General features: G+C 43.7%; 1 protein-coding gene across 3 annotated transcripts in view; it reads right to left on the minus strand.

Annotated features, from left to right (window-relative positions):
* The window catches only part of bbs9 (Bardet-Biedl syndrome 9), a 389,410-nt gene that overhangs the window by 117,441 nt on the left and 248,876 nt on the right, over positions 1–23,093 (minus strand). For 2 of the 3 annotated variants that reach the window (XM_063039451.1, XM_063039528.1), the window contains exon 20: positions 14,330–14,512. In XM_063039451.1, coding sequence (XP_062895521.1) covers positions 14,330–14,512 — 183 coding nt within the window. Of the gene's footprint in view, positions 1–7,398; positions 7,616–14,329; positions 14,513–23,093 lie in introns of those variants that run through there. The other variant, XM_063039590.1, reaches the window with a different exon arrangement.

Raw genomic sequence — 23,093 nt, forward strand, 5'->3', positions numbered from 1 at the left:
ACACTTTAGTCTGTATTCTGTTACTGTTTTACCTTGAACTACCTCAAAGCACTTTGAATTGAATTGATCTGTATGAATGATATGCAAGACAAGTTTTTCACTGTGTTTTAGTAATCAGTATGTTGAAGTTCCAACGAGACTTCATCTACTATTAGGGAATGAGACAGAGCAGGTGACAGAAATTTTTGTAGGGGAACGCTTCGTAACTAGTGATCATAATGGCATTAGTTTCAAAGTAAATGTAGAAAAGGATAGGTATGGCGCATGGGTTAGGATTCTAGATAGGAGAAAGGCAAATATTGATGGTATCAGAAAGGATCTGGCAAGTGTGGATTGGGACAGGCTGTTTGCTGGTAAAGGTGTACTTGGTAAGTGGAGGCCTTCAAAAGTGTAATTTTGAGAGTACAAAGCCTGTCAAAATGAAAGGTCAAGATAATAGGTTTAGGGAACCTTGATTTAAAAGAGATATTGAGGCCCTGGTTTATAAAAACAAAGGTGATGCAGAGCGTGTATTGGCAGGTAGGAACAAATGAGGTGCTTATGCAATAGAAGAAATGCAAGAAGACACTTAAGAAAGAACTCAGGAGAGCTGAACAAAGGCATGAGTTGCCCTGCAGACAAGGGGAAGGAAAATCCCAAGGGATTTTACAAGTATGTCAAGAGAAAAAGGACTGCGAGGGACAAAATTGATCCTCTGCAAGATCAGAAGGGTAACCCAAGCTTGCAGCCAAAAGAAATGGAGGACACCTTAAATACAATTTTTCTATCTGTATTTACTTGGGAAATGGACACAGAGCCTATAGAACTGAGGCAAAGCAGCAGTGAGGTCATGGACCCTATATACAGATTACAAAGGAGGAGGTGTTTGCTGTCTTGACGCAATTTAGGGGGGATAACCCAGGCCTAATAAAGTATTCCCTCGGACCCTGTGGGAAGAAATTACAGGGGCCCTAGCAGATATATTAAATCATCTTTAGTGACAGACAAGGGACCGGAGGATTGGAGGATAGCTAATCTTGTTCTGCTGTTTAACAAAGGCTCTAAAAATGAACCACAATGTTATAGCCTGGTGAACCTGACATCAGTAGTAGTAAAGTTATGGAAAGCTATTTTGAGGGACCAGATATATGAATATTTGGACAGACATGGATTGATTACAGATAGTCGGCGTGGCTTTGTGCATGTAGGTTGTGTCTAACCAATCTTAGAAAGTTTTTGAAGGAAGCTACCAGGAAAGTTGAAGGTAAAGCAGTGGATATTGTCTACATGGACTTCAGCAAGGCATTTAACAAGGTCCCACATAGGAGGTTGGTCAAGAAGATTCACTCGCTCAGTGTTCAAGATGAAGTAATAAACTGAATTAGACTTTGGCTTTGTGGGAGAAACCAGTGAGTGGTAGTAGATGGTTGCCTCTCTGACTGGAGGCCTGTGAGTAGTGAGTGTCGCAGGGATCAGTGCTGGGTCCATTGTTCTTTATCATCTGTATCAATAATTTGGGTGATAATGTGGTTAACTGGATCAGCAAGATTCAGGAGTGTAGTGGACAGCCAGGTGGACTATCGGAGCTTGCAGCAGGATCTAGATCAGCTGGAAAAAATGGGGTGAAAAGTGGCATATGGAATTTAATGCAGACAAGTGTGAGGTGTTGCATTTCAGTAGGGTCAACCAGGGTAGGTCTTACACATTGAATGGTAGGGCACTAAAGAGTGATGTAGAACAATGGGATTTGGGAATGCAGGTCCATAATTCCTTAAAGTGGCAAAATAGGGTTTTAAAGAAAGCTTTTGGCATATTGGCCTTCATAAAACAAAGTATTGAGTACAGGAGATGGGATTGAAGTTGTATAAGACATTGGTGAGGCCTAATTTAGAGTATTGTGTGCAGTTTTGATCACCTACCTACAGGGAAGATGTATATAAGGTTGAGAGAGTACAGAGAAAATTTACAAGGATTTTGCCAGGTCTGGAGGACCTGAGTTATAAGGAAAGATTGAATAGGTTAGGACTCTATTCCTTGGAACATAGAAGATTGAGGGAAAATTTGACAGAGGTACACAAAATTATAAGGCATAAGGGTCAGACAGGCGATTCTGTGGATGCAGGAAAGAAACACAGATGGCAGTTTGCCTCCCAGATGCCCGGGTCTGGGATGTTTCTGATCGCGTCCACGATATCCTGAAGTGGGAAGGAGAACAGAGGTTGTGGTACATATCGGTATCAATGACACAGGTAGAAAAAGGGAGGAGGTCCTGAAAACAGACTATAGGGAGTTGGGGAGGAAGTTAAGAAGCAGGACCACAAAGGTAGTCATCTCGGGATTACTGCCTGTGCCACGTGACAGTGAGTATAGGAATAGAATGAGATGGAGGATAAATGCGTGGATGAGGGATTGGAACAGAGGGCAGGGATTAAAATTTTTGGATCATTGGGACCTCTTTTGGGGCAGGTGTGACCTATACAAAAAGGACGGGTTGCCCTTGAATCCCTAGAGGACCAATATCCTGGCAGGGGGGTTTGCAAAGGCTGTTAGGGAGAGTTTAAACTGGAATTGCTGGGGGATGGGAACTGAATTGAAGTGACAAAGAAAGAGGTGGTTGGCTCACAAATAGAGAAAGCTTGCAGACAGTGCGAGAGGGAGGATAGGCAGGTGATAGAAGAGACGCGCTCAGACCGATGGTTTGAGATGTGTCTATTTTATTGCAAGGAGTATTATGAACAAAGCAGATGAGCTTAGTGCGTCGTTTAGAACTTAGAGCTATGATGTTATGGCCATTACAGAGACTTGGATGGCTCAGGGGCAGGGATGGTTACTTCGAATGCCAGGCTTTAGGTGTTTCAGAAAGGACAGGAGGGAGGCAAAAGACATGGGGGCATGGCACTGTTGATTGGAGCTAATGTCACGGCTGCAGAAAAGGAGGAAGTTATGGAGGGATTGTCTACGGAGTCTCTGTGTGTGGAAGTTAGGAACAGGAAGGGGTCAATATCTCTACTGTTTTTTATATAGACCACCCAATAATAACAGGGACATCGAGGAGCAGATAGGGAGACAGATTCTGATAAGGTGTAATAATAACAGGGCTGTTGTGGTGGGAGACTTTAATTATCCAAATATCGATTGGCGTCTCCTTGGAGTGAGGGGTTTAGGTACGGTGAAGTTTGTTAGGTGTGTTCAAGAAGGTTTCTTGACACAATATGTAGATGAGCTTACAAGAGGAGAGGCTGTACTTGATTTGATATTGGGAAATGAACCTGATCAGACGTCAGATCTCTCAGTGAGAGAGCATTTTGGAGATTGTGATCACATTTCTATCTCCTTTATCACAGCATTGGAGAGGGATAGGAACAGACAAGTTAGGAAAGCGTTTAATTGGAGTAAGGGGAAATATGAGGCTATCAGGCAGGAACTTGGAAGCATAAATTGGAAACAGATGTTCTCTGGGAAATGTATGGAAGAAATGTGGCAAATGTTCCGGGGATATTTGTGTGGGGTTCTGCATAGGTATGTTCCAATGAGACAGGGAAAGGATGGTAGGATACAGGAACCGTGGTGTACAAAGGCTATTGTAAATCTAGTCAAGAAGAAAAGAAGAGCTCATGAAAGGTTCAAAAAACTAGGTAACGATAGAGATTTAGAAGATTATAAGGCTCACAGGAAGGAGTTTAAGAATGAAATTAGAAGAGCCAGAAGGTGCCATGAGAAGGTCTTGGTGAACAGGATTAAGGAAAACCCCAAGGCATTCTACAAGTATGTGAAGAGCAAGAGGATAAGACATGAGAGAATAGGACCAATCAAGTGTGACAGTGGAGAAGTGTGTGTGGAACTGGAGGAGATAGCAGAGGTACTTAATGAGTACTTTCTTTCAGTATTCACTACAGAAAAGGATCTTGGCGATTGCAGGGATGACTTACAGCAAACTGAAAAGCCTGAGCATGTAGATATTCAGGAAGAGGATGTGCTGGAGCTTTTGGAAAACATCAAGTTGGATAAATCACCGGGACCGGACGAGATGCACCCCAGGCTACTCTGGGAGGTGAAGGAAGAGATTGCTGAGCCTCTGGAGATGAACTTTGCATCATCAGTGGGGATGGGACAGGTTCCGGAGGACTGCAGGGTTGTGAGTGTTGTTCCATCATTCAAGAAAGGGTGTAGAGATAGCCCAGGAAATTATAGACCAGTGAGTCTTACCTCCGTGGTTGGTAAGTTGATGGAGAAGATCCTGAGAAGCAGGATTTATGAATATTTAGAGAGGCATAATATGATTAGGAATAGTCAGCATGGCTTTGTCAAAGGCAGGTTGTGCCTTACGAGCCTGATTGCATTTTTTGAGCATGTGAATGAACACATTGATGAAGGTAGAGCAGCAGATGTAGTATATATGGATTTCAACAAGGCATTTGATAAGGTGCCCCATGCAAGGCTTATTGAGAAAGTAAGGAGGCAGGGGATCCAAGGAGTGTTGCTTTGTGGATCCAGAACTGGCCTGCCCACAGAAGCCAAAGAGTGATTGTAGATGGGTCATATTCTGCATGGAGGTCAGTGACCAGTGGTGTGCCTCAGGGATCTGTTCTGAGACCCCTACTCTTCATGATTTTTATAAATGAGCTAGATGAGGAAGTGGAGGAGGGGTGTGTAAATTTGCTGATGACACAAAGGTTGGGGGTGTTGTGGATAGCGTGGATGGCTGTCAGAGGTTACAGCAGGACATTTGATAGGATGCAAAACTGGGCTGAGAAGTGGCAGATGGAGTTCAAACCAGATAAGTGTGAGGTGGTTCATTTTGGTAGGTCAAATATGATGGCAGAATATAGTATTGATAGTAAGACTCTTGGCAGTGTGGAGGATCAGAGGGATATTGTATAAAAGTATAAAGTATTGGGGTCCGAGTCCATAGGACACTCAAAGCTGCTGCGCAGGTTGATTTTGTGGTTAAGAAGACACACGGTGCATTGGCCTTCATCAATCGTGGGATTGAGTTTAAGAGCCGAGAGGTAATGTTGCAGCTGTATAGGACCCTGGTCAGACCCCACTTGGAGTACTGTGCTCAGTTCTGGTTGCCTCACTACAGGAAGGATGTGGAAACCATAGAAAGAGTGCAGAGGAGATTTACAAGCATGTTGCCTGGATAGGGGAGCATACCTTATGAGAATAGGTTGAGTGAACTTGACCTTTTTCCCTTGGAGCGAAGGAGGATGAGAGGTGACCTGATAGAGGTGTGCAAGATGATGAGAGGCATTGATCATATGGATAGTCAGAGGCTTTTTCCAAGGGCTGAAATGGCTAGCACCAGAGGACACAGTTTTAAGGTGCTTGGAAGTAGGTACAGAGGAGGTGCCAGGGGTAAGTTTTTTTTTACGCAGACAGCGGTGAGAGCATGGAATTGGCTGCCGGCGATGGTGGTGGAGGCGGAAATGATAGGGTCTTTTAAGAGACTCCTGGATAGGTACATGGAGCTTAGAAAAATAGAGGGCTATTGGTAACCCTTTCTAAGGTAAGGACATGTTCAGGACAGTTTTGTGGGCCAAAGGGCTTTTATTGTGCTGTAAGTTTCCTATGTTTCTATATAGATAGGGTAAATGCAGGCAGGCTTTTTCCACTAAGGTTGTGTGGGGCTACAACTAGAGGTCATTGGTTAAGGGTGAAAGGTGAAATATTTAAGGGAAACATGAGGGGAAACTTCTTCACTCAGAGGGTCATGGGAGTGTGGAATGAGTAGCCAGTGGAAGTGATAGATGTGAGCTGGATTTCAACACTTAAGCAAAGTTTGGATAGGTACGTGGATGATAGGGATATGGGGGGCTATGGTCCCAGTGTAGGTCGATGGGAGTAGACACGAACTAGATAGGCCACAAGCTCTGTTTCTGTGTTGTACTCCTCTATGACTATGTGACAATAATAAATCAATTTACCAATTTAACTTAATGTGGAATGGCCCCTTTTTGCACTGAAATTCATTGTTATGCTAATACCCAAGAAACAAACTGATAAACTGGTTGCAGACATCCATCAGAGTTGAATAGTGTTAGTGAGTAGATTGCATTGTCTGTTTCACAAATGCTCACTGCTTCTGCACTGGGAACAGCATTAGTTTACACGAATCATTCATTTTCTCAATTGTAAGCATGAAACTAGGTAGGTGACACTGGCTTTCTCGAGGGAAACAAAATCTGTTAAAATGCAATATGGCAAATAAAGGAAAGAACCCTTCACACTGGGGATTACAGCATTTTGACAAATTGGAAAGAGAAGTGTGAAAAAATACAAATGAAAACAAATGTTCCATTGTTCTTTAGTCCTCTGGTTTACCGATATGGAAAATTTTAAGAACAATACAAACACACACTTGTTTTGTTTGTACTTCTGAATACTGTCTCCTGTAAGTCTGCCTAAAGAATATGAACAGAGGAAACTAAAGTTTGCAAATTCCATACCAGACTCCTGGCACTGGGCCTGATCTCCCAAGAACCTGTGAAATTGTTTGTCCATCAGATTAACATGATCAAACTTTTAAAATAATGGACTCATCATGGAGACAATGTTGTACCCTTTGTCTCGTTATCAACAGTGCTTGTCTGTTCTGAAAGTTTGCCTAAAGGATATTTGAATGTTGATTTGTAACAAGGCAGTGGTGTTTTATTTTGAGGTGTACACAACCACTAAATATTTTAAGGATAACGTGTTTTAATTGCACACAAAGTTAACATCTATTCTTTCAGAAGAGCTCTACAGTATGCTTATGTAAAAGATTGGATTAGCTAATTAACTGCAGTCAGCTACAAGCAACATTCTTCAAAGCAACTGTGTATTTATGTAAACTATTGCGTTAATCTTCATAGGTTAATGATATCTAGCTTTACTTTAGCAAAGACTCTTAATCCCGAGGAACAGAAATCTTGCTACCTCCCTTTTTATTTTATGTTCATCAAAAATCTCATTGACTTCAACCTCCCAGAAACATAAAGTAGAATTTGAAATTTTGACTTCACCAAATTACTCTTTGTATACACTAATAAATAAACTACAAACAAGCAAACCAAATAAATATTCTGCTAATCTTCATCAGTTCACATGCTGAGTATAAGAGTCAGGAAGTCTTGTCACAACTATGTACAACCTTGTTTAGGCCATCTTTGTAGTATTGTGTGTAGTTATAGTCATCCCATTACAGAAAAGATGTGGAGGCTTTGGAGAGGGTGCAGAAGTTGTTCACAAGGATGTTGCCTGGATGGAGAATATTGGCTACAGGGACAGGTTGGACAAACTCAGACATTGTGAAGCCCGACATGTCAAGTATAGTCAGCACTTTGTTTATTTCAGAATTCTAGCATCTACCGTGTATCACCACAGAGAAGCAAGAGGCAACTCTGCTGGAGGGTGAGATCCTGGAGTGGTGAGTGGTTGTGGAACAAAGAGCTTCACAAGAAATACAACACAACCAATTCACGCTGAGTTTATACTTGACAACACTTAGTCCAAGACAATGCTTCCAATTACTCGGAGAGCAGGCTGGACCATCACCTTGATTGAAGGAAATGTGGAGACTTGGAATGCACGCACCGTCTTATGTAGCTGTTGAGTGAGTGATAGTTTTCTGTAACAGAACAGTGACAGATTTGTCCTGAAAGAGAGAGTAACAAGTTTGAGTGATGAGTTGAGGACAGAAAGCTGACTCATGTGGAGCCTCCAGGGCTGTTAGCATCAGAAAATTTACTGTTACCTATGAATGAAGCTCCTTATTCAGTAACCAGGAAAATATTCGTTATTAAATAAAGAAAGGAAACATAGAAGTATCCTTTTTCCATTTTTGTTTGATGTTAAAGTCCAAAGCTACCAGACCTGAGTCACAGAAGGTAGGGAGGTATGGTATACATTTGTCAAGAGGGCATTGCAAGGACACAACTTCAATACCAGCAGCAAGAGAACAGAAGCAGCTTGAGTATTAATTTCACTCACTCAGCTTTCACTGAAGGAGGAAAAATTATTTAAAATAAAAGAAAACAAATACTGCATTAATGTGTGCCTCAAATTGTTGGGGATATAGAGCTTTCAAAATGTCATTGAGCTTTGGTATGCTCCAATGCATTCTGCACTCAGTGAAATGTTGTGCTTCAAAACAGTTATTGCTGCAATGAAGGAAACATTAACAATCTGTTTTGCAGTGGTGTAGGTTGGAAGAATGCTGGCCAGAACCAGAAAGTCCCTCACCAAGAGCATGTCAAGATATCTACTGGACAAATAGCTTATATCAGTCAGGATCAAGGAGCAGTGAGCTATTGCTCGCCTCTAAATTCCAAGATAGGAAAATTCTGCACAAATATCTGCAAAGGGAACATGTTTCTCGGCTCATAGAACATAGAATAGTACAGCACAGTACAGGCCTTTCGGCCCACAATATTGTGCCGACCCTCAAACCCTGCCTCCCATATAACCCCCCACCTTAAGTTCCTCCATATACCTGTCTAGTAGTCTCTTAAATTTCACTAGTGTATCTGCCTCCAACACCGACTCAGGCAGTGCATTCCACGCATCAACCACTCTCTGAGTCAAAAACCTTCCTCTAATATCCCCTTTGAACTTCCCACCCCTTACCTTGAAGCCATGTCCTCTTGTATTGAGCAGTGGTGCCCTGGGGAAGAGGCGCTGGCTATCCACTCTACCTATTCCTCTGATTATCTTATACACCTCTATCATGTCTCCTCTCACCCTCCTTCTCTCCAAAGAGTAAAGCCCTAGCTCCCTTAATCTCTGATCATAATGCATACTCTCTAAACCAGGCAGCATCCTGGTAAATCTCCTCTGTACCTTTCCAATGCTTCCACATCCTTCCTATAGTGAGGCGACCAGAACTGGACACAGTACTCCAAGTGTGGCCTAACCAAGTTTTATAGAGCTGCATCATTACATCGCGACTCTTAAACTCTATCCCTCGACTTATGAAAGCTAACACCCCATAAGCTTTCTTAACTACCCTATCCACCTGTGAGGCAACTTTCAGGGATCTGTGGACATGTACCCCCAGATCCCTCTGCTCCTCCACACTATCAAGTATCCTGCCATTTACTTTGTACTCTGGCTCCCCCAGGCTTCTCACTGAAGTTGGGAATTATGTTACCACTCACAATATCACTGCACTCCAACATTCCAGTCACTCACTCTGAGATGACAAGTTTGCAAAAGTGATGAAAACATTAAATTATGTAATTATTATTTCAAACTTTGTTAATATTTTACACATTACCTCAATTCTCACTAATGGAATTGAAGATAACAGCCTTGATCAAGTTGATAGCTGTTCACATCCTTCCATTGTAAAAATACAAAGGATTTTAGAAAGAAAGAAAATTGTACATAAAAGTAATCTTCCTTCCCAGCTTGTTGTGTTTGTGAGGGTTGTAATCTGTACAAAAGTAGATTCAGACAGAGTACAGGGAGGCAATAGGATTTGAAACGAGAGGTGTTTAAAAGTGGTAGGTCTCAGGACTGCTGGTGAGCTTCACATATTACAGGAAGGAACAATGGGTGTGAGTGCTTAAAAGAAGTAGGTCTCAGGACTTGCTGGTAAATTTCACATACCAAGAGACGGGACTTCGATTAAGAGGCACAAGCATTTAAAATAGGCCTCAAGGTTTGCTGGTGAGTTTCACTTAACAAGACTGTTTACTAGCTAACTGACAGCAACAATCAAAATAAATTGGGGTCAACCAGAGTGGCCATTTTTGTGTAGCCATTATTGCAGTGGAGAGCTGAGGCTTTGGTGTGAAGTGGTTAAGTTAATAGCCAGATGTGGGGAGTGAGAGAACCCTTTTAAAAACAAAGGAACTTCAGTGAGAGGCAAAGGTAAGGCCAAGTAACGTTTTTTTTTGTTGTTGATCCTTAGTCCTTGATTTAGGCAGGATGGTAGACGAGTGGAATGCTCATCCTGCAAGATGTAGAAAATCAGGGTACCTCATCCATAGGAAGAAGCACAGTCGACATTTTGGGCCGAGACCCTTCGTCAGGACTAACTTAAAGAAGAGATAGTAAGACATTTGAAAGTGGGAGGGGGAGGGGGAGATCCAGAATGATAGGAGAAGACAGGAGGGGGAAGGATAGAGCTAAGAGCCGGAAAGTTGATTGGCGAAAGGGATACAGAGTTGGAGAAGGGAGGATCATGGGACGGGAGGCCCAGAGAGAAAGAAAGGGGGAGGGGAGTGCCAGAGGAAGGTGGAGAGCAGGCAAGGAGTTATTGTGAGAGGGACAGAGAGAGAAAAAAGAGAGAAAAGAGAGAGAGAGAGAAAAACAAGGGAAAAATAATACGTAAATAAATAAATAAGGGATGGGATAAGAACGGGAGGAGGGGCATTAACGGAAGTTGGAGAAGTCAATGTTCATGCCATCAGGTTGGAGCCTACCCAGACGGAATATAAGGTGTTGTTCTTCCAACCTGAGTGTGGCTTCATCTTGACAGTAGAGGAGGCCATGGATAGACATATCAGAATGGGATTCCACGTCCCACGTCCCTATGGATGCTGTCTGGCCTGCTGCGTTCCACCAGCATTTTGGGTGTGTTGCTTGAATTTCCAGCATCTACAGATTTCCTCGTGTCAGGGTACCTCATGGTCTCCCTGCTACTACATCTATTGGAAGTGCACACAGATGCAGTTCCTGACAGACCAGTTCAAGGAACGTGAGCTGGAGTTAGATATAGGTAGAATCATCCAGGAAGCTGAGAGCTTCACTGATGATACTTTTACTGAGGACGTCACACCCAAGGTACAGGTTTCAGATAAATGGGTAAAGCAAGTAGGCAGTCTGTGCGGGGTTCTCCTGTGACTTTGTGCGGCTCTGAGGCTCAGCAGGGAACGGTAACGTCAGGAACACCAATTATGATATGAGACTTGATAGTTAGGAGGACAAACAGTAGGACTGTGTGTTGCTTCCCAATGTTCAAGCCAAGGATATCTCTGAGCAGCTGCAAAAATTTTCTCAAGGGGGAGGGTGAACAGCCAGAGGTCATTGCACATGTTGATACAAACAACATAGGCATAACAAGGGATGAGGTCCTGTGGAATGAATAGGGGAAGATAGGTAAGAAATTAAAATGCAGGATGTCAAGGGTGATGATCTCTAGGTTACTCCTGATACCACATGTTATCAGGAGTATGTGAGCCCAGGACTAGAAAGATAGGCCAGATGATTCAATGACTGAAGAGTTGGTGCAAATTTTCAGGCTCTTGAATCACTGGGGTCTCTTCTGGGGTAGAGGCGATCTGTACAAAAGGTACAGGTTGTAATGGAACCAAAGGAAACCAATACCCTAGCGGGGGCATTTGCTTTTGCCACCAGGAGAATGGGACTCGAGGGAACAAACTCATTGAGAATACAGGGGTACGTGCAGAAATCAACGTGTGCACGCCTAGCAATCAGGATAGCCATGCTTACAGTAAAACAGCAGATAACGCCAATGGTTTAAATTGCATCTATTTCAATGCACATAGCACTACAAGTAAGGCAGTTAACTGAGGGCCTGGATTGCCTCCAGGGAATAGGATATTGTAGCCATAACAGAAACATGGCTGAGAGAAGGACAGGACTGGCAGTTCAATGTTCCAGGATCCTGATGCTTTAGGCATGTCAGAGGTATGGGTAGGACTGGAGGGAGTGTTGCCTTTTTAATAAAGGAGGATGTAACAGCAGTGTTTAGTGAAGATTCTCTTGAGGGATCACCTAACAAGGCCAGTTGGGCAGAAGTTAAAAATGAGAAGGGATAGTCACCTTGCTAGGGATATATTAGACTCTGCAATGGTCAGTGGGAATTTGAGTAGCAGAGGTGTTGAGAAATTGCACATAGTTGTGAGAATAATAGTGTAGTGCTAGTGAGAGATTTCAATTAACCCAGTATAGATTGGGCTACCCAGAGTACCAACTGCCTGGAGGAGGTGGTATTTGTGTGGTGTGTCCAAGACAGTTTCCCCATGCAATATATAAAGGAACCTACATGAGAAGGAGCAATACTGGACCTCCTCTTAGGGAATGAGGTGGGGCAAGTAACTTAAAATGGCAGTTGGAGAGCACTTTGGATCCACAATTCTATTAGTTTTAAAATAGCTATGAAAAAGGTAGAACAAGTCCACAGACCAACTTTGAGGTCATTAGACAGGATCTAGTTGGCGTCGACTACGTGACTCTAATTATAAAGGCAAAGGGACAATTGGTAAGTTGGAAGCTTTGAAAAGGGACTTTTCAGAGTCCAGGGTATCTTCTTGAGGTGAAGGGTGGAGATACCAAGTTCAGCCAACCCTTGCTATAAGAGATATAGAGGCTCTGGTCAAGGAAAACAAGGAAATCTACATTACTTTTAGACAGCTGGGTACAAATGAATCTGTCGATGAAAATAAAGTTTAAGAGCACATTTAGGACAGAAATCAGGAGGGCAAAAAGAGGGTATGAGATGAAATTAGTGGAAAGGGTTAAAGATAATTCCAAGAGGTTTTTCTGTCATATTAACAAGAAAAAGAATAACTAAAGAGAGACTGGGCCCTATTAAAGACCATCAGGACTTCCACTGTGTGGAGCCGCAAGAAATGGCTGATATTTTTAAAGTCCATTTCCCCTTGGTATTTACTAAGGAGGATATCATGGATGCCAGAGAAATGAAGGTAATAGGTAGTGAAATCTTGGAACATGAAACACATTGAGGTGGGCAAATTCCCAGGGCCTGACCAAGTACACTCCTGGACCTTGTGGGAGGTCAGGAACGTAATTGCAGAGGTCCTTTTTGAAATATTTGCTTCTTTGTTAGCCACAGGTAACTAGAGGGTGGCTCATGTTGTTCCATCATTTAAGAAGGGTAGCAAGGACAGGCCAGGGAACTAATTACCACTAAACCTAACTTCACTTGTAGTTAAGTTACTGGAGGGAACTCTGAGGGATAAGATCTATCGTCAGTTGGATAGTCAAAGTCTGATGAGGAATAGCCAGTGCAGTTTTATGCATGGGAGGTCACGTTTGACAAATCTTTTGGAGATCTTTGAAGAACTAATGATGGGATAGGTGAAGGGAGGACAGTTGATGATGTTTATAAGAACTCTAGTATGACTTTTGACAAAGTCTCACATGGCAGGCTGATCTAAAGGGTTAGGTTACAGGGGATTCAGGAGGAGCTACTGAGATAGATTCACAATTAGCTCAATGATAGGAAGCAGAGAGTAATGGCTGTAGGTTGATTCTCTAAACTGGAGGCCTGTGACAAATGAGGTGCCACAGGTGTCACCATTGGAATCTCTGTTAGTCATTATTTATGTAAATAACTTGTACATGAATATACATAGCATGATCAGTGAGTTTAGTCAATGAAACTAAATTATATGGACTTGTTGATAGTGAACAAGGTTACAATAAATTACCAAGAGATCTTCATCATTTAGGGAGGTGGGCTGAGAAATGGCAAATGCATTTCAACTTAGAAAAGTGTGAGGTGATGCATTTTGGACAATCAAATCAGGACAGGATTTATACAAGGCATTGATGAGTGTCATGGAACAGAAGCACCTGGAATACAAGATTTGCTGAAAGTGGCCGAGGAATTAGACAGAGTGGTGAAGAAGGCATTAAGCATGCTGACCTCCACCAGTTAGGGCAATGAATTTAGGAGCTGGCACATTATATTGCAGTTATATAAGCCTTAAAACATGACATATAGCTTTTGTCACCTGTTAAAAGAAAGATATTTTCAAGTTGGAGAGGGTGCAGGAAAGGATGCTGCCTAGACTAGAGGGCCTGAGTTATAGGGAGAGGTTGGCCACACTGGATCTATGTTTCTTGGAGCATAGGAAAATGAGGTGTGACCTCAGAAGCTTTTAAATTCATAAGGGGTATGAAAAAGTTAGATTGTCCTAGTCTTTTCCCCAGTGTGGGGACTCCAAAACTAGAGGCCATAGATACAAGGTGGGAAAGATTTAAAAGAGACATGAGAGGTAGCTTCTTTACACAAAAACTACAGAGTAATTGGAATGATCTGCCAGAGAAAGTGGTTGAGATGCGTACGTGGATACTTCTTTAAATCATAGCTGTTAGTGCACTGAATGAGTTCTGAGGCTTCATGTGCAGAGAACAGGTCTACCTCTGGATTTTATTTTGGATGGATGTGGATGTGGGTTAGACTCCCAGCATAAACAACTGACATTAATTTAATTCCTTCAATATAAAAAGATATCTCAACATCGGCATCCAGAAACTGGAATACTGAATGAATATTACTGGAGTAAGCACTGGCAGAGATTAGAAAGCCCAAGCACAGTGTGTAGTGTTTCTGGAACAGCGTATTACTTTCCTTGCAGGACAAAACACTCACCAGTTCCTGGCTGTCCTGGGTCAGGGGTAGAAATGCAGCTTCCAGGATGGCCATCTGATCTCTACTCAAATTCTGCCACAGACCAATCAACAGGACTGTCAGCTGTGTGGCACTCTTCACCCTGGTGAAGGCTTGGTATAGGTTGGCCTGGTTCTCCTCCATGGCATCAGCCAGAGCAATAATCTGAAGCAAATGATGACAGATTTACTACGATAATAAACTATTTTAAACAGGCTCCTGTAGAAATGCAAAGATCTTTCAACAGGTCACAAGGGTCCCAGTAAAAACCTGGCAACTCTCCATGGCAAGAAGAAAATTAAACTTTATTGATAGTAACTAAAGAATGCACATTATATCATACTGGTTGTAAAAAGCTCACGGAAGCAAACATTATAAATGTATCCCCACATTCATGTTAGGTTAGAGATAAGCTGATCTGGAACACTTCAGCAGTGATCTCACAGTCAGAATCTTCTAGCCAATTTCCTGAAGCAGTTAGAGATTCCTTCCATGACACTGACTGTTTTTCATTACTTTTCTGGTTACTGCTGCTCTTTATCTGCCTGGCTTCTGCTGTGACCTTGAACAGTGAAGCAGCTGGGTTACTGTCAACATATGGTATCAAGGTATTATGAAATAAAAAGAGAAACTAGAAACTCAGCAGGTCCAGCAGCATTTGTGGAAGAGAAACAAAGTTTGCGAGTTTTTTGATTGTTCTTTACTAAAGTATGGTGCTCTCAGGACTATTGTTTCTGAGAAGATGCTGAAGCTGTCAATGGAAGTCTTTTACCTGAACCTCTCTTTAGGACTCAACAAGCTTTTCCACACACTTTGCACTTCACTGGAATTTCAAACAATTATTCTTTTCATGCTTTAGCTTTTCAAATAGATGGCTGGAAGGAGGGAGGAAATAGGAGGGCAGCAGTTATGAAATTTGGCTAGAGGCCAAAACGGTCAAATACAGAAAACTTAGCAAAAGTGAGGAAATCAAATCAAGCAGCTGAGAGATAACAGTGAATGTCAGAATCAGATTTATTATCACTGACTTACTCAATGAAATTTGTTTTGAGGTAGCAGTACAATGCAGACATAAATATTCCAAAGATGAATAATGAGGTAGTGTTCATGGACAGTTCAGAAATCTGATGGCAGAGGGGAAGACGGTGTTTTCAAAACATTTGAGTGTGGGTCTTCAGGCTTCTATACCTCCTCCCGATGGTAGTGAGGCAGGGGGAGCATTTCCCAGATGGTGAGGGTCTTTAGTGATGGATGCTGTCTTCTGGAGGCACTGCACATTATGTCACCTATCTTTTTATTTGCATATTAATCCTATGCCTTAAATTCACATCCAGATCATTAATAAATATAAAAAGGTAATTAAGGTCCTAGTACCTATCCTTCTAGTACACCGCAGGTTGCAGCTTCCAATAGCAAATGCAGTTCTTAAACATCATCCTCTACTGTTACTAAGCCAAGTACAGGGCCAAGAGGTTTACTCCCATCTTCTTTTCTAAGCTAGTATCTGATCTAGTTTGCCAAATTACCATGGATCTCATGGATTTTTATCTTCTGGAGTTGTCTCCCACATGGGACCTTCATGAAAAGGCTTAGTAACCATATTTGCAGTTTTCCAATCATCTGGCACCTCACCTATGGCCAGAGAAGATTTGAAAATCCCTGTCAGAGTCCCAGAATCTTCTAAAATGGCCTAAGTATATAACTCCCGTTTTTCACAATTTACCGCCTTTAAACCCAGTCATGCATCTAAGACCTTCATTCTTTCCATCGTAGTTTGTTCTAGAATTCCTCTATACCTTTTCTAAATTCTCCATCTACAATATCTTCTCCATGGTGCAAACAAATGACAAGCATTCACTTACAACCTCAGCTTTGTCTTCTGGTTCCAGGTTGAGACTGCCATTTTGGTCCCTAATCAGCCCCACTCTTTCTCCAGTTATCCTCTCAGACATGATATTTGCGATTTTTATCAGTCCGCTTTATCACTTTACTTGAACTACAACTGAATGTCACTCAAATATCACTTGCACACAAAACTCATGCAAGTCAAATAAGTGTCAAAGCCATTAAGCTGATAGATAATATAATCACATTTGGTGCAAGGTGTTTGCTAGAATATTACTGGTACTACGTGGGACTTATTAAGTGATAACCGAGAAATGACTGCAATCTATCTCTGTTTAAAGATGATATGGCAAATTCCTGAGCTAGGAAGGAGCAGATATTTGCAAATGATGCCAGAGAAAGATATGATTGAAAATTCTTTGGAATCTGTCACGTTACCACTTAAAGATAAAGCAAGATAAATAAAGCTGAATGACCTTCCCTGGTTTCTATATTTTCATTTAGTTCATAAATTTATAATAACAATGAAAATACTGGAAATACTCAGCATGACAGGCAGCATCCAGAGAGAGAAAAACAGCTAACATTTTCAATGTCAATGACCTTTCATCAGTGACCTAAAATGTTACCTCTTTCTCCAGAAATTTTGTCTATTTCCATCATTCTTCTACATTTCAGATCTCGAACATCTGTCATGCTGTGCTTTTGAATTACAGGTTTCCCCTGCCATTCAAAGGTACAGTGTTCCTATGAAATGGTTCGTAAGCCAAAATGTCGTAAAGCGAAGAAGCAATTACCGTTTATTTATATGGGAAAATTTTGTGAGCATTTGTAGATCCAAAAATAACCTACCAAATCATGCCCAATAACACATAGAACCTAAAATAACAGTAACATATAGTAATCGCAGGAATGATATGATAAATACACAGCCTATATAAAGTAGAAATACTTTTCCACAATCATTGCCGGCACAGATCTCCGTAGCGAAAATCTCACACAAGCACCGTCGGCAGAAAATCTCACGCAAGCGCCGTCGGCAGAAAGTCTCACGCAAGCGCTGTTGGCAAAAACACGGCGCAAGCGCTCTCCAGTAATCTTTAAACTATGAAGCTGCCAAATCATACCAAATAACACATAAAAATACACAGCTGATATAAAGTACAAATAATGTATGTACAGTGTTACGAGAATACACATAAAATTAAGATGTTTGCTGGCCTGGGCTAGCATCAGTGGCATCAGCAGTTGGTCTGCCACCTGCCCTCAGGGGAAGGAGAGATAAGGAACAATGGAGCAGCGTCTGGAGATGTGTAATGAAGGGATGTGGGAGGAAGAGCTGTCTGGAGCGGCTCCCCCCCTTTGAACCCTGAACTGTTTGAAGTGATGGACAGGCGATACCCCAGCAGGGGGATAAAAAGGGACAGGTTCGCTAAGACAGACACACACGCCACCCGAGGTAACGAGACCCTGGAAGCGGGACGCTTCTCACGAGTGGGTGGAAAGGTACGATCAGCGGGAACCCGGTGTGTGTCCGCCCTTGCCTGGGTGCCGGGTTCACTGCAGAGGATCGACCGCATCTGGAGGAGGGGTCACAGTCGGTGACCTCAGGTGACATCACCAAGGACCTGCCCAAAAGCTGTTTGTGAGCCATCCCGCTGGTCTGTGAGTGAAGCCGTTCTGAATGATCAGTTGTTCCTATTCTGTCTCTCTCCCCCCACCTTGTCCATCGCCATGGCAACGATTACTGCGAACTGAACTACAAACTGGACTGAACTTTGAGTCATTTTGAAATTGGTCATTTACCCCTAGACAACGATAGAGCTTGATTGATGCTGTTATCTTAATTCTGTGCACATGTGTGGTTATCATTGTTGAATTGTTGCATTTATTATCCTTTCGATTACTGTGTTGCTTGTTTCTTTAATAAAACTTTCTTAGTTCTAGTACTCCAGACTCCAACTGAGTGATCCATTTCTGCTGGTTTGGCAACCCAGTTACGGGGTACGTAACATAAGTGGGGTTCTCGTCCGCGATTTTGAACGCTAAATTTGGGACGGAGTAAATTGATTGGGTTAAAATTCCCGAAAGAAAGAAAAGACAAACAGCAGAAATGGAGGTTGAGGAATTTATAAAGGCGCCGACCTTGGAGGCATTAGAGGATGCCAGGAAATCGGAATTGATAGCTGTGGCAAAACGGGTGAATCTTGCTAAGGTGAAGTCGACAATGAGGAGAGAGGAGATACACAGAGCTATTGTAGAGCACTATGTATCTAAAGGTGTGTTTCCCCAAGGTGAGCTGGGGGAGGTGTCTATTGGAAAACCTGCTGGAGACGCGGTACAGGTACAGTTTGAAAAACTGAGACTCGAGCACGAGTTCTGGGTACGGCAGTTAGAACACGAAGAGAAGCAGTTAGAAAGGCAGGAGAGAGAGGTAGAAAGGCAAGAGAGAGAGAGGGACAGACAGTTGGAGAGAGAGGAGAAACAGAGGGAAAGGGAATTTGAGCTGGAGAAGTTAAAGATAAGGGCCGAGCAGGGGCTCGTGCCGAACCAAGGTGGAGGGTTCCGGGCGACCCAGGAGGTTAGGCTGGTTCCCCCATTTGACGATACCGATGTGGATCGGTACTTTCTCCACTTCGAAAAGGTGGCTATAAGTCAGGAATGGCCGAGGGATAAGTGGGTTGTTTTACTTCAGAGTGTACTGAAAGGGAAAGCCCAACAAGCTTACTCCGCTTTATCCCCGGAAGATGCCCAGAAGTATGAGGTGGTGAAGGAGGCCATCCTCAGGACTTATGAGTTGGTCCCGGAGGCATACCGGCAGAGGTTCCGGAATGCGAGGAAGCGGTGGGACCGCACGTATTTGGAGTTTGCTAGTGAGATGCAAACATATTGTGAGCGTTGGTGCGCCTCGAAAGGGGTAGAGGGGGATTATGACAGACTGCTGCAGCTGATTCTGATTGAGCAGTTTAAAGGTTGTGTCCCTGAGGGTATGAGACCCTACCTCGATGAGAAAGAGGCAGCCACGTTAGCCGCAACTGCTAAGTTAGCGGATGAGTATGCGTTGACGCATAAAATGAAGGTTGCCCCGAGTAAAGGCTACCAGAAGGGTAGTCAGGACGGCGGGGAGAGTCCGCCGGAAAAGTCAGAAAGTAAGCCGGGGACTAGTGAAAAGGATAAGGTAGACCGGGAGCAGCCTGGTAGGAAGTCTCCTGGGGTCGTCTGTTATAATTGTGGGAAAGTCGGACACTTTGCGTCCAGGTGCTTTGCCCCAAGAAAGGAGACGGGGAAAGGAAAAGCGGAAATTTGGAATGGCTGTATTGAGCTGTTAAGCGAACCGCTAGGGAAGGACAGGTCTGAAAAAGTCCAGGAAGGGCGCGAGAGGTTTATCTCGGCCGGACTGGTGTCAGTGAAAAAGAGGTTAAAACCAGTTCCAGTGCGGATCTGGAGAGACACGGGAGCGTGTCAGTCACTAATACTGAAGAGTGTATTAGAGTTTAGCTCAGAGACCCAGACTGGGGAGGTAGAGGTCAAAGGTATTGGGGGAGGGACAGAGTCAGTCCCTTTGCACCAGATACACTTACAGAGCAACCTGGTCTCTGGACTAGTCACGATTGGGGTGAGGTCCGAATTACCGATGAAAGACGTGGAAGTCTTGCTCGGTAATGACATCGCCGGAGGGATCGTGTTCCCAGTCGTGAGATTGACGGGTCAGCCTGCCAGCATGGAGGCCCCGCCCGCGATGGTGAATTTGGCTGAAACATTTCTGCCAACCTTGTATGAGACAGGGTGTAGTGAGATAAGAGGTAGTGAGGGAGCTGGGACGGACGTAGCAGTAGCCAGGAAAGAATTTGTGCAGACGCAGGAGCGAGACGAGGGGCTGATGGTTTTTGCCGAGACCGCTCTCTCTGACACAGCCTTGACAAGCTATTGTGCGGATGAGGAAGTGCTAAGGAAGAAAGGGAAATCAAGTACAGCATCCGCAGATGAGGAGTGGGGGGTGGTGCAAAAGAGTTACGGGGATGAGGTTTTTAACATGGCCCACGAGGTACCCCCCGTTGGACATTTTGCGGTGCTGGAGGAAACAGTTGGTGGAATCATGAAAGAGATTTACCGGCTGCCCAGGGGGAAGAATGTTATTGATCATGACCGACGCGAACTGAGACGGTCACCGGCTTTTGATATGCTAACAAACCTAGTCGGTGTTAGCGTGGAAATCAATGAAGCTAGGGGCCCCTTGATAAGAGGAAAAAACCATTTTGAAAAGATTAGGATGGGATCGGTCAGATGGGAGAAGGCTATTGTTTTGGCCAGGTCTACTGATAAGGTCTCTCCCTTAATCCCCGAAGGAGTAATTAAACGACTCGCACCCATGTGTTTGATTGTCCCGAGGAAATGCAAAGAACTGGGACGTTGGGTTATGTCTGTTACAATAGGGCGGCCAAGTAAACAACACCCATATTTTTTGAGTAATTCAGTGACTAAAGGGCTGATGAACACAGAGGTGTGTATTGGCAATTTAACACGGCTGTCTGAAGCCAGCTTGATAGTGAACCTTGGAAAAAAATGAATTCGGCCACACGAATGTCACTTACCTGGGAATTGTGGTGACACAGGGGCAGCTGGCAGTGATGCAAGCTACAGTGCAGGCTATCGCTGACCTCCCAACCCCGACAGACAAGAGGGCCCTCAGAAGGCTTTTGGAGATGGTGGGGTACTGCAGGAAGTTTTGCAATAACTCTGCGGTCAATACCCATCCCCCTCCTACTAAGCCCCTGCGAGGGAAAATTGAGTCGGAATGGGACGACCCTTGTTGTTGTGGTCCGGGACAAAACCAAATGAGAGGTTACATTGGTCGCAATTCATCAGTGTTTTTGGCCACTATGAAGTTTGCTGAGTTGGAGCCTGGTCTAAGGGATTATTAATAACACGTGTAAAAGGAACAGAAAATGTGATGACTGTCTGTCAAGGTGTTGACAGCTTCAAATTCTCTATATTAGCTAAATAACTGTTAAAGATGTATATTGTGTATGTATCAGATAATGTAGTCATGTTTGTAATTTTTACCTCCCGGTAAAAATCCTTAAAGGGGGGAAGTGTTACGAGAATACACATAAAATTAAGATGTTTGCTGGCCTGGGCTAGCATCAGTGGCATCAGCAGTTGGTCTGCCACCTGCCCTCAGGGGAAGGAGAGATAAGGAACAATGGAGCAGCGTCTGGAGATGTGTAATGAAGGGATGTGGGAGGAAGAGCTGTCTGGAGCGGCTCCCCCCCTTTGAACCCTGAACTGTTTGAAGTGATGGACAGGCGATACCCCAGCAGGGGGATAAAAAGGGACAGGTTCGCTAAGACAGACACACACGCCACCCGAGGTAACGAGACCCTGGAAGCGGGACGCTTCTCACGAGTGGGTGGAAAGGTACGATCAGCGGGAACCCGGTGTGTGTCCGCCCTTGCCTGGGTGCCGGGTTCACTGCAGAGGATCGACCGCATCTGGAGGAGGGGTCACAGTCGGTGACCTCAGGTGACATCACCAAGGACCTGCCCAAAAGCTGTTTGTGAGCCATCCCGCTGGTCTGTGAGTGAAGCCGTTCTGAATGATCAGTTGTTCCTATTCTGTCTCTCTCCCCCCACCTTGTCCATCGCCATGGCAACGATTACTGCGAACTGAACTACAAACTGGACTGAACTTTGAGTCATTTTGAAATTGGTCATTTACCCCTAGACAACGATAGAGCTTGATTGATGCTGTTATCTTAATTCTGTGCACATGTGTGGTTATCATTGTTGAATTGTTGCATTTATTATCCTTTCGATTACTGTGTTGCTTGTTTCTTTAATAAAACTTTCTTAGTTCTAGTACTCCAGACTCCAACTGAGTGATCCATATCTTCGTAGCGAAAATCTCACACAAGCACCGTCGGCAGAAAATCTCACGCAAGCGCCGTCGGCAGAAAGTCTCACGCAAGCGCTGTTGGCAAAAACACGGCGCAAGCGCTCTCCAGTAATCTTTAAACTATGAAGCTGCCAAATCATACCAAATAACACATAAAAATACACAGCTGATATAAAGTACAAATAATGTATGTACAGTTACCGGAATCGGGACAGCGCAGAGCACAATGATGATGGTGTGTTAGGCTGAGTCGGAGTTTGGGTGGTGCAGAGGCCCCTACCCTCCGGACCACCAACTGATACATTGCCGCGAAGCACGCAGGGGTCCAGCGGTAGCCAGGACGCACCCAGCACATCTTTAAGAAAAAAGCCGAAATAAACATGCTAATTAATTATGTGCCGCCCGACACGTAATTGTTGGCCCAGATCAGTACAGTTGCATCACCTCTGATCTGGGCCGACAATTACGTGCTAGGCGGCACCTAATTAATTAGTATGTTTATTTCGGCTTTTTTCTTAAAGATGTGCTGTGTGCCTCCTGGCTACCGCTGCATTCTCTGCGAATCGTTACAGTATCTGTCCACGGCCCAGGTGTTCGGGCGGTAGGACATGGGGGTGTCATCTCATCGTCGACCAGGGCAGGCAGCTCATCTTCGCCTATGACTGCCTGCCTCGATGTCGAAGGTCGAGGTTCGTCGTCTGCTGTGGCTGATGTGGAAGGCTTGCTTGACTGCTGAGCCTCGCGCATTTGTCTATCATACAGTTCTTTGTAAGGACTCAAAGAATCTTGCAAATATCCCTTAAACCTACGTACCCTTCAAAATTAAAGTCGTACTTTATCATTACTCATTTGGTTTCGATTGTTATTCTTTCCTCTTCCAATTGCATCAGCTCTTCATCTATCAGTTCTTGGTCATGGGATGCCAAAACCTCTTCAACATCATCTTCACCAGCTTCCACGAGCCAAACTCATTTTGTCCTTGCTTCATTCACCACGATCGCAACGC

Source organism: Mobula hypostoma, chromosome 1, assembly GCF_963921235.1.
Source record: "Mobula hypostoma chromosome 1, sMobHyp1.1, whole genome shotgun sequence".
Lineage (NCBI taxonomy): Eukaryota > Metazoa > Chordata > Chondrichthyes > Myliobatiformes > Myliobatidae > Mobula > Mobula hypostoma.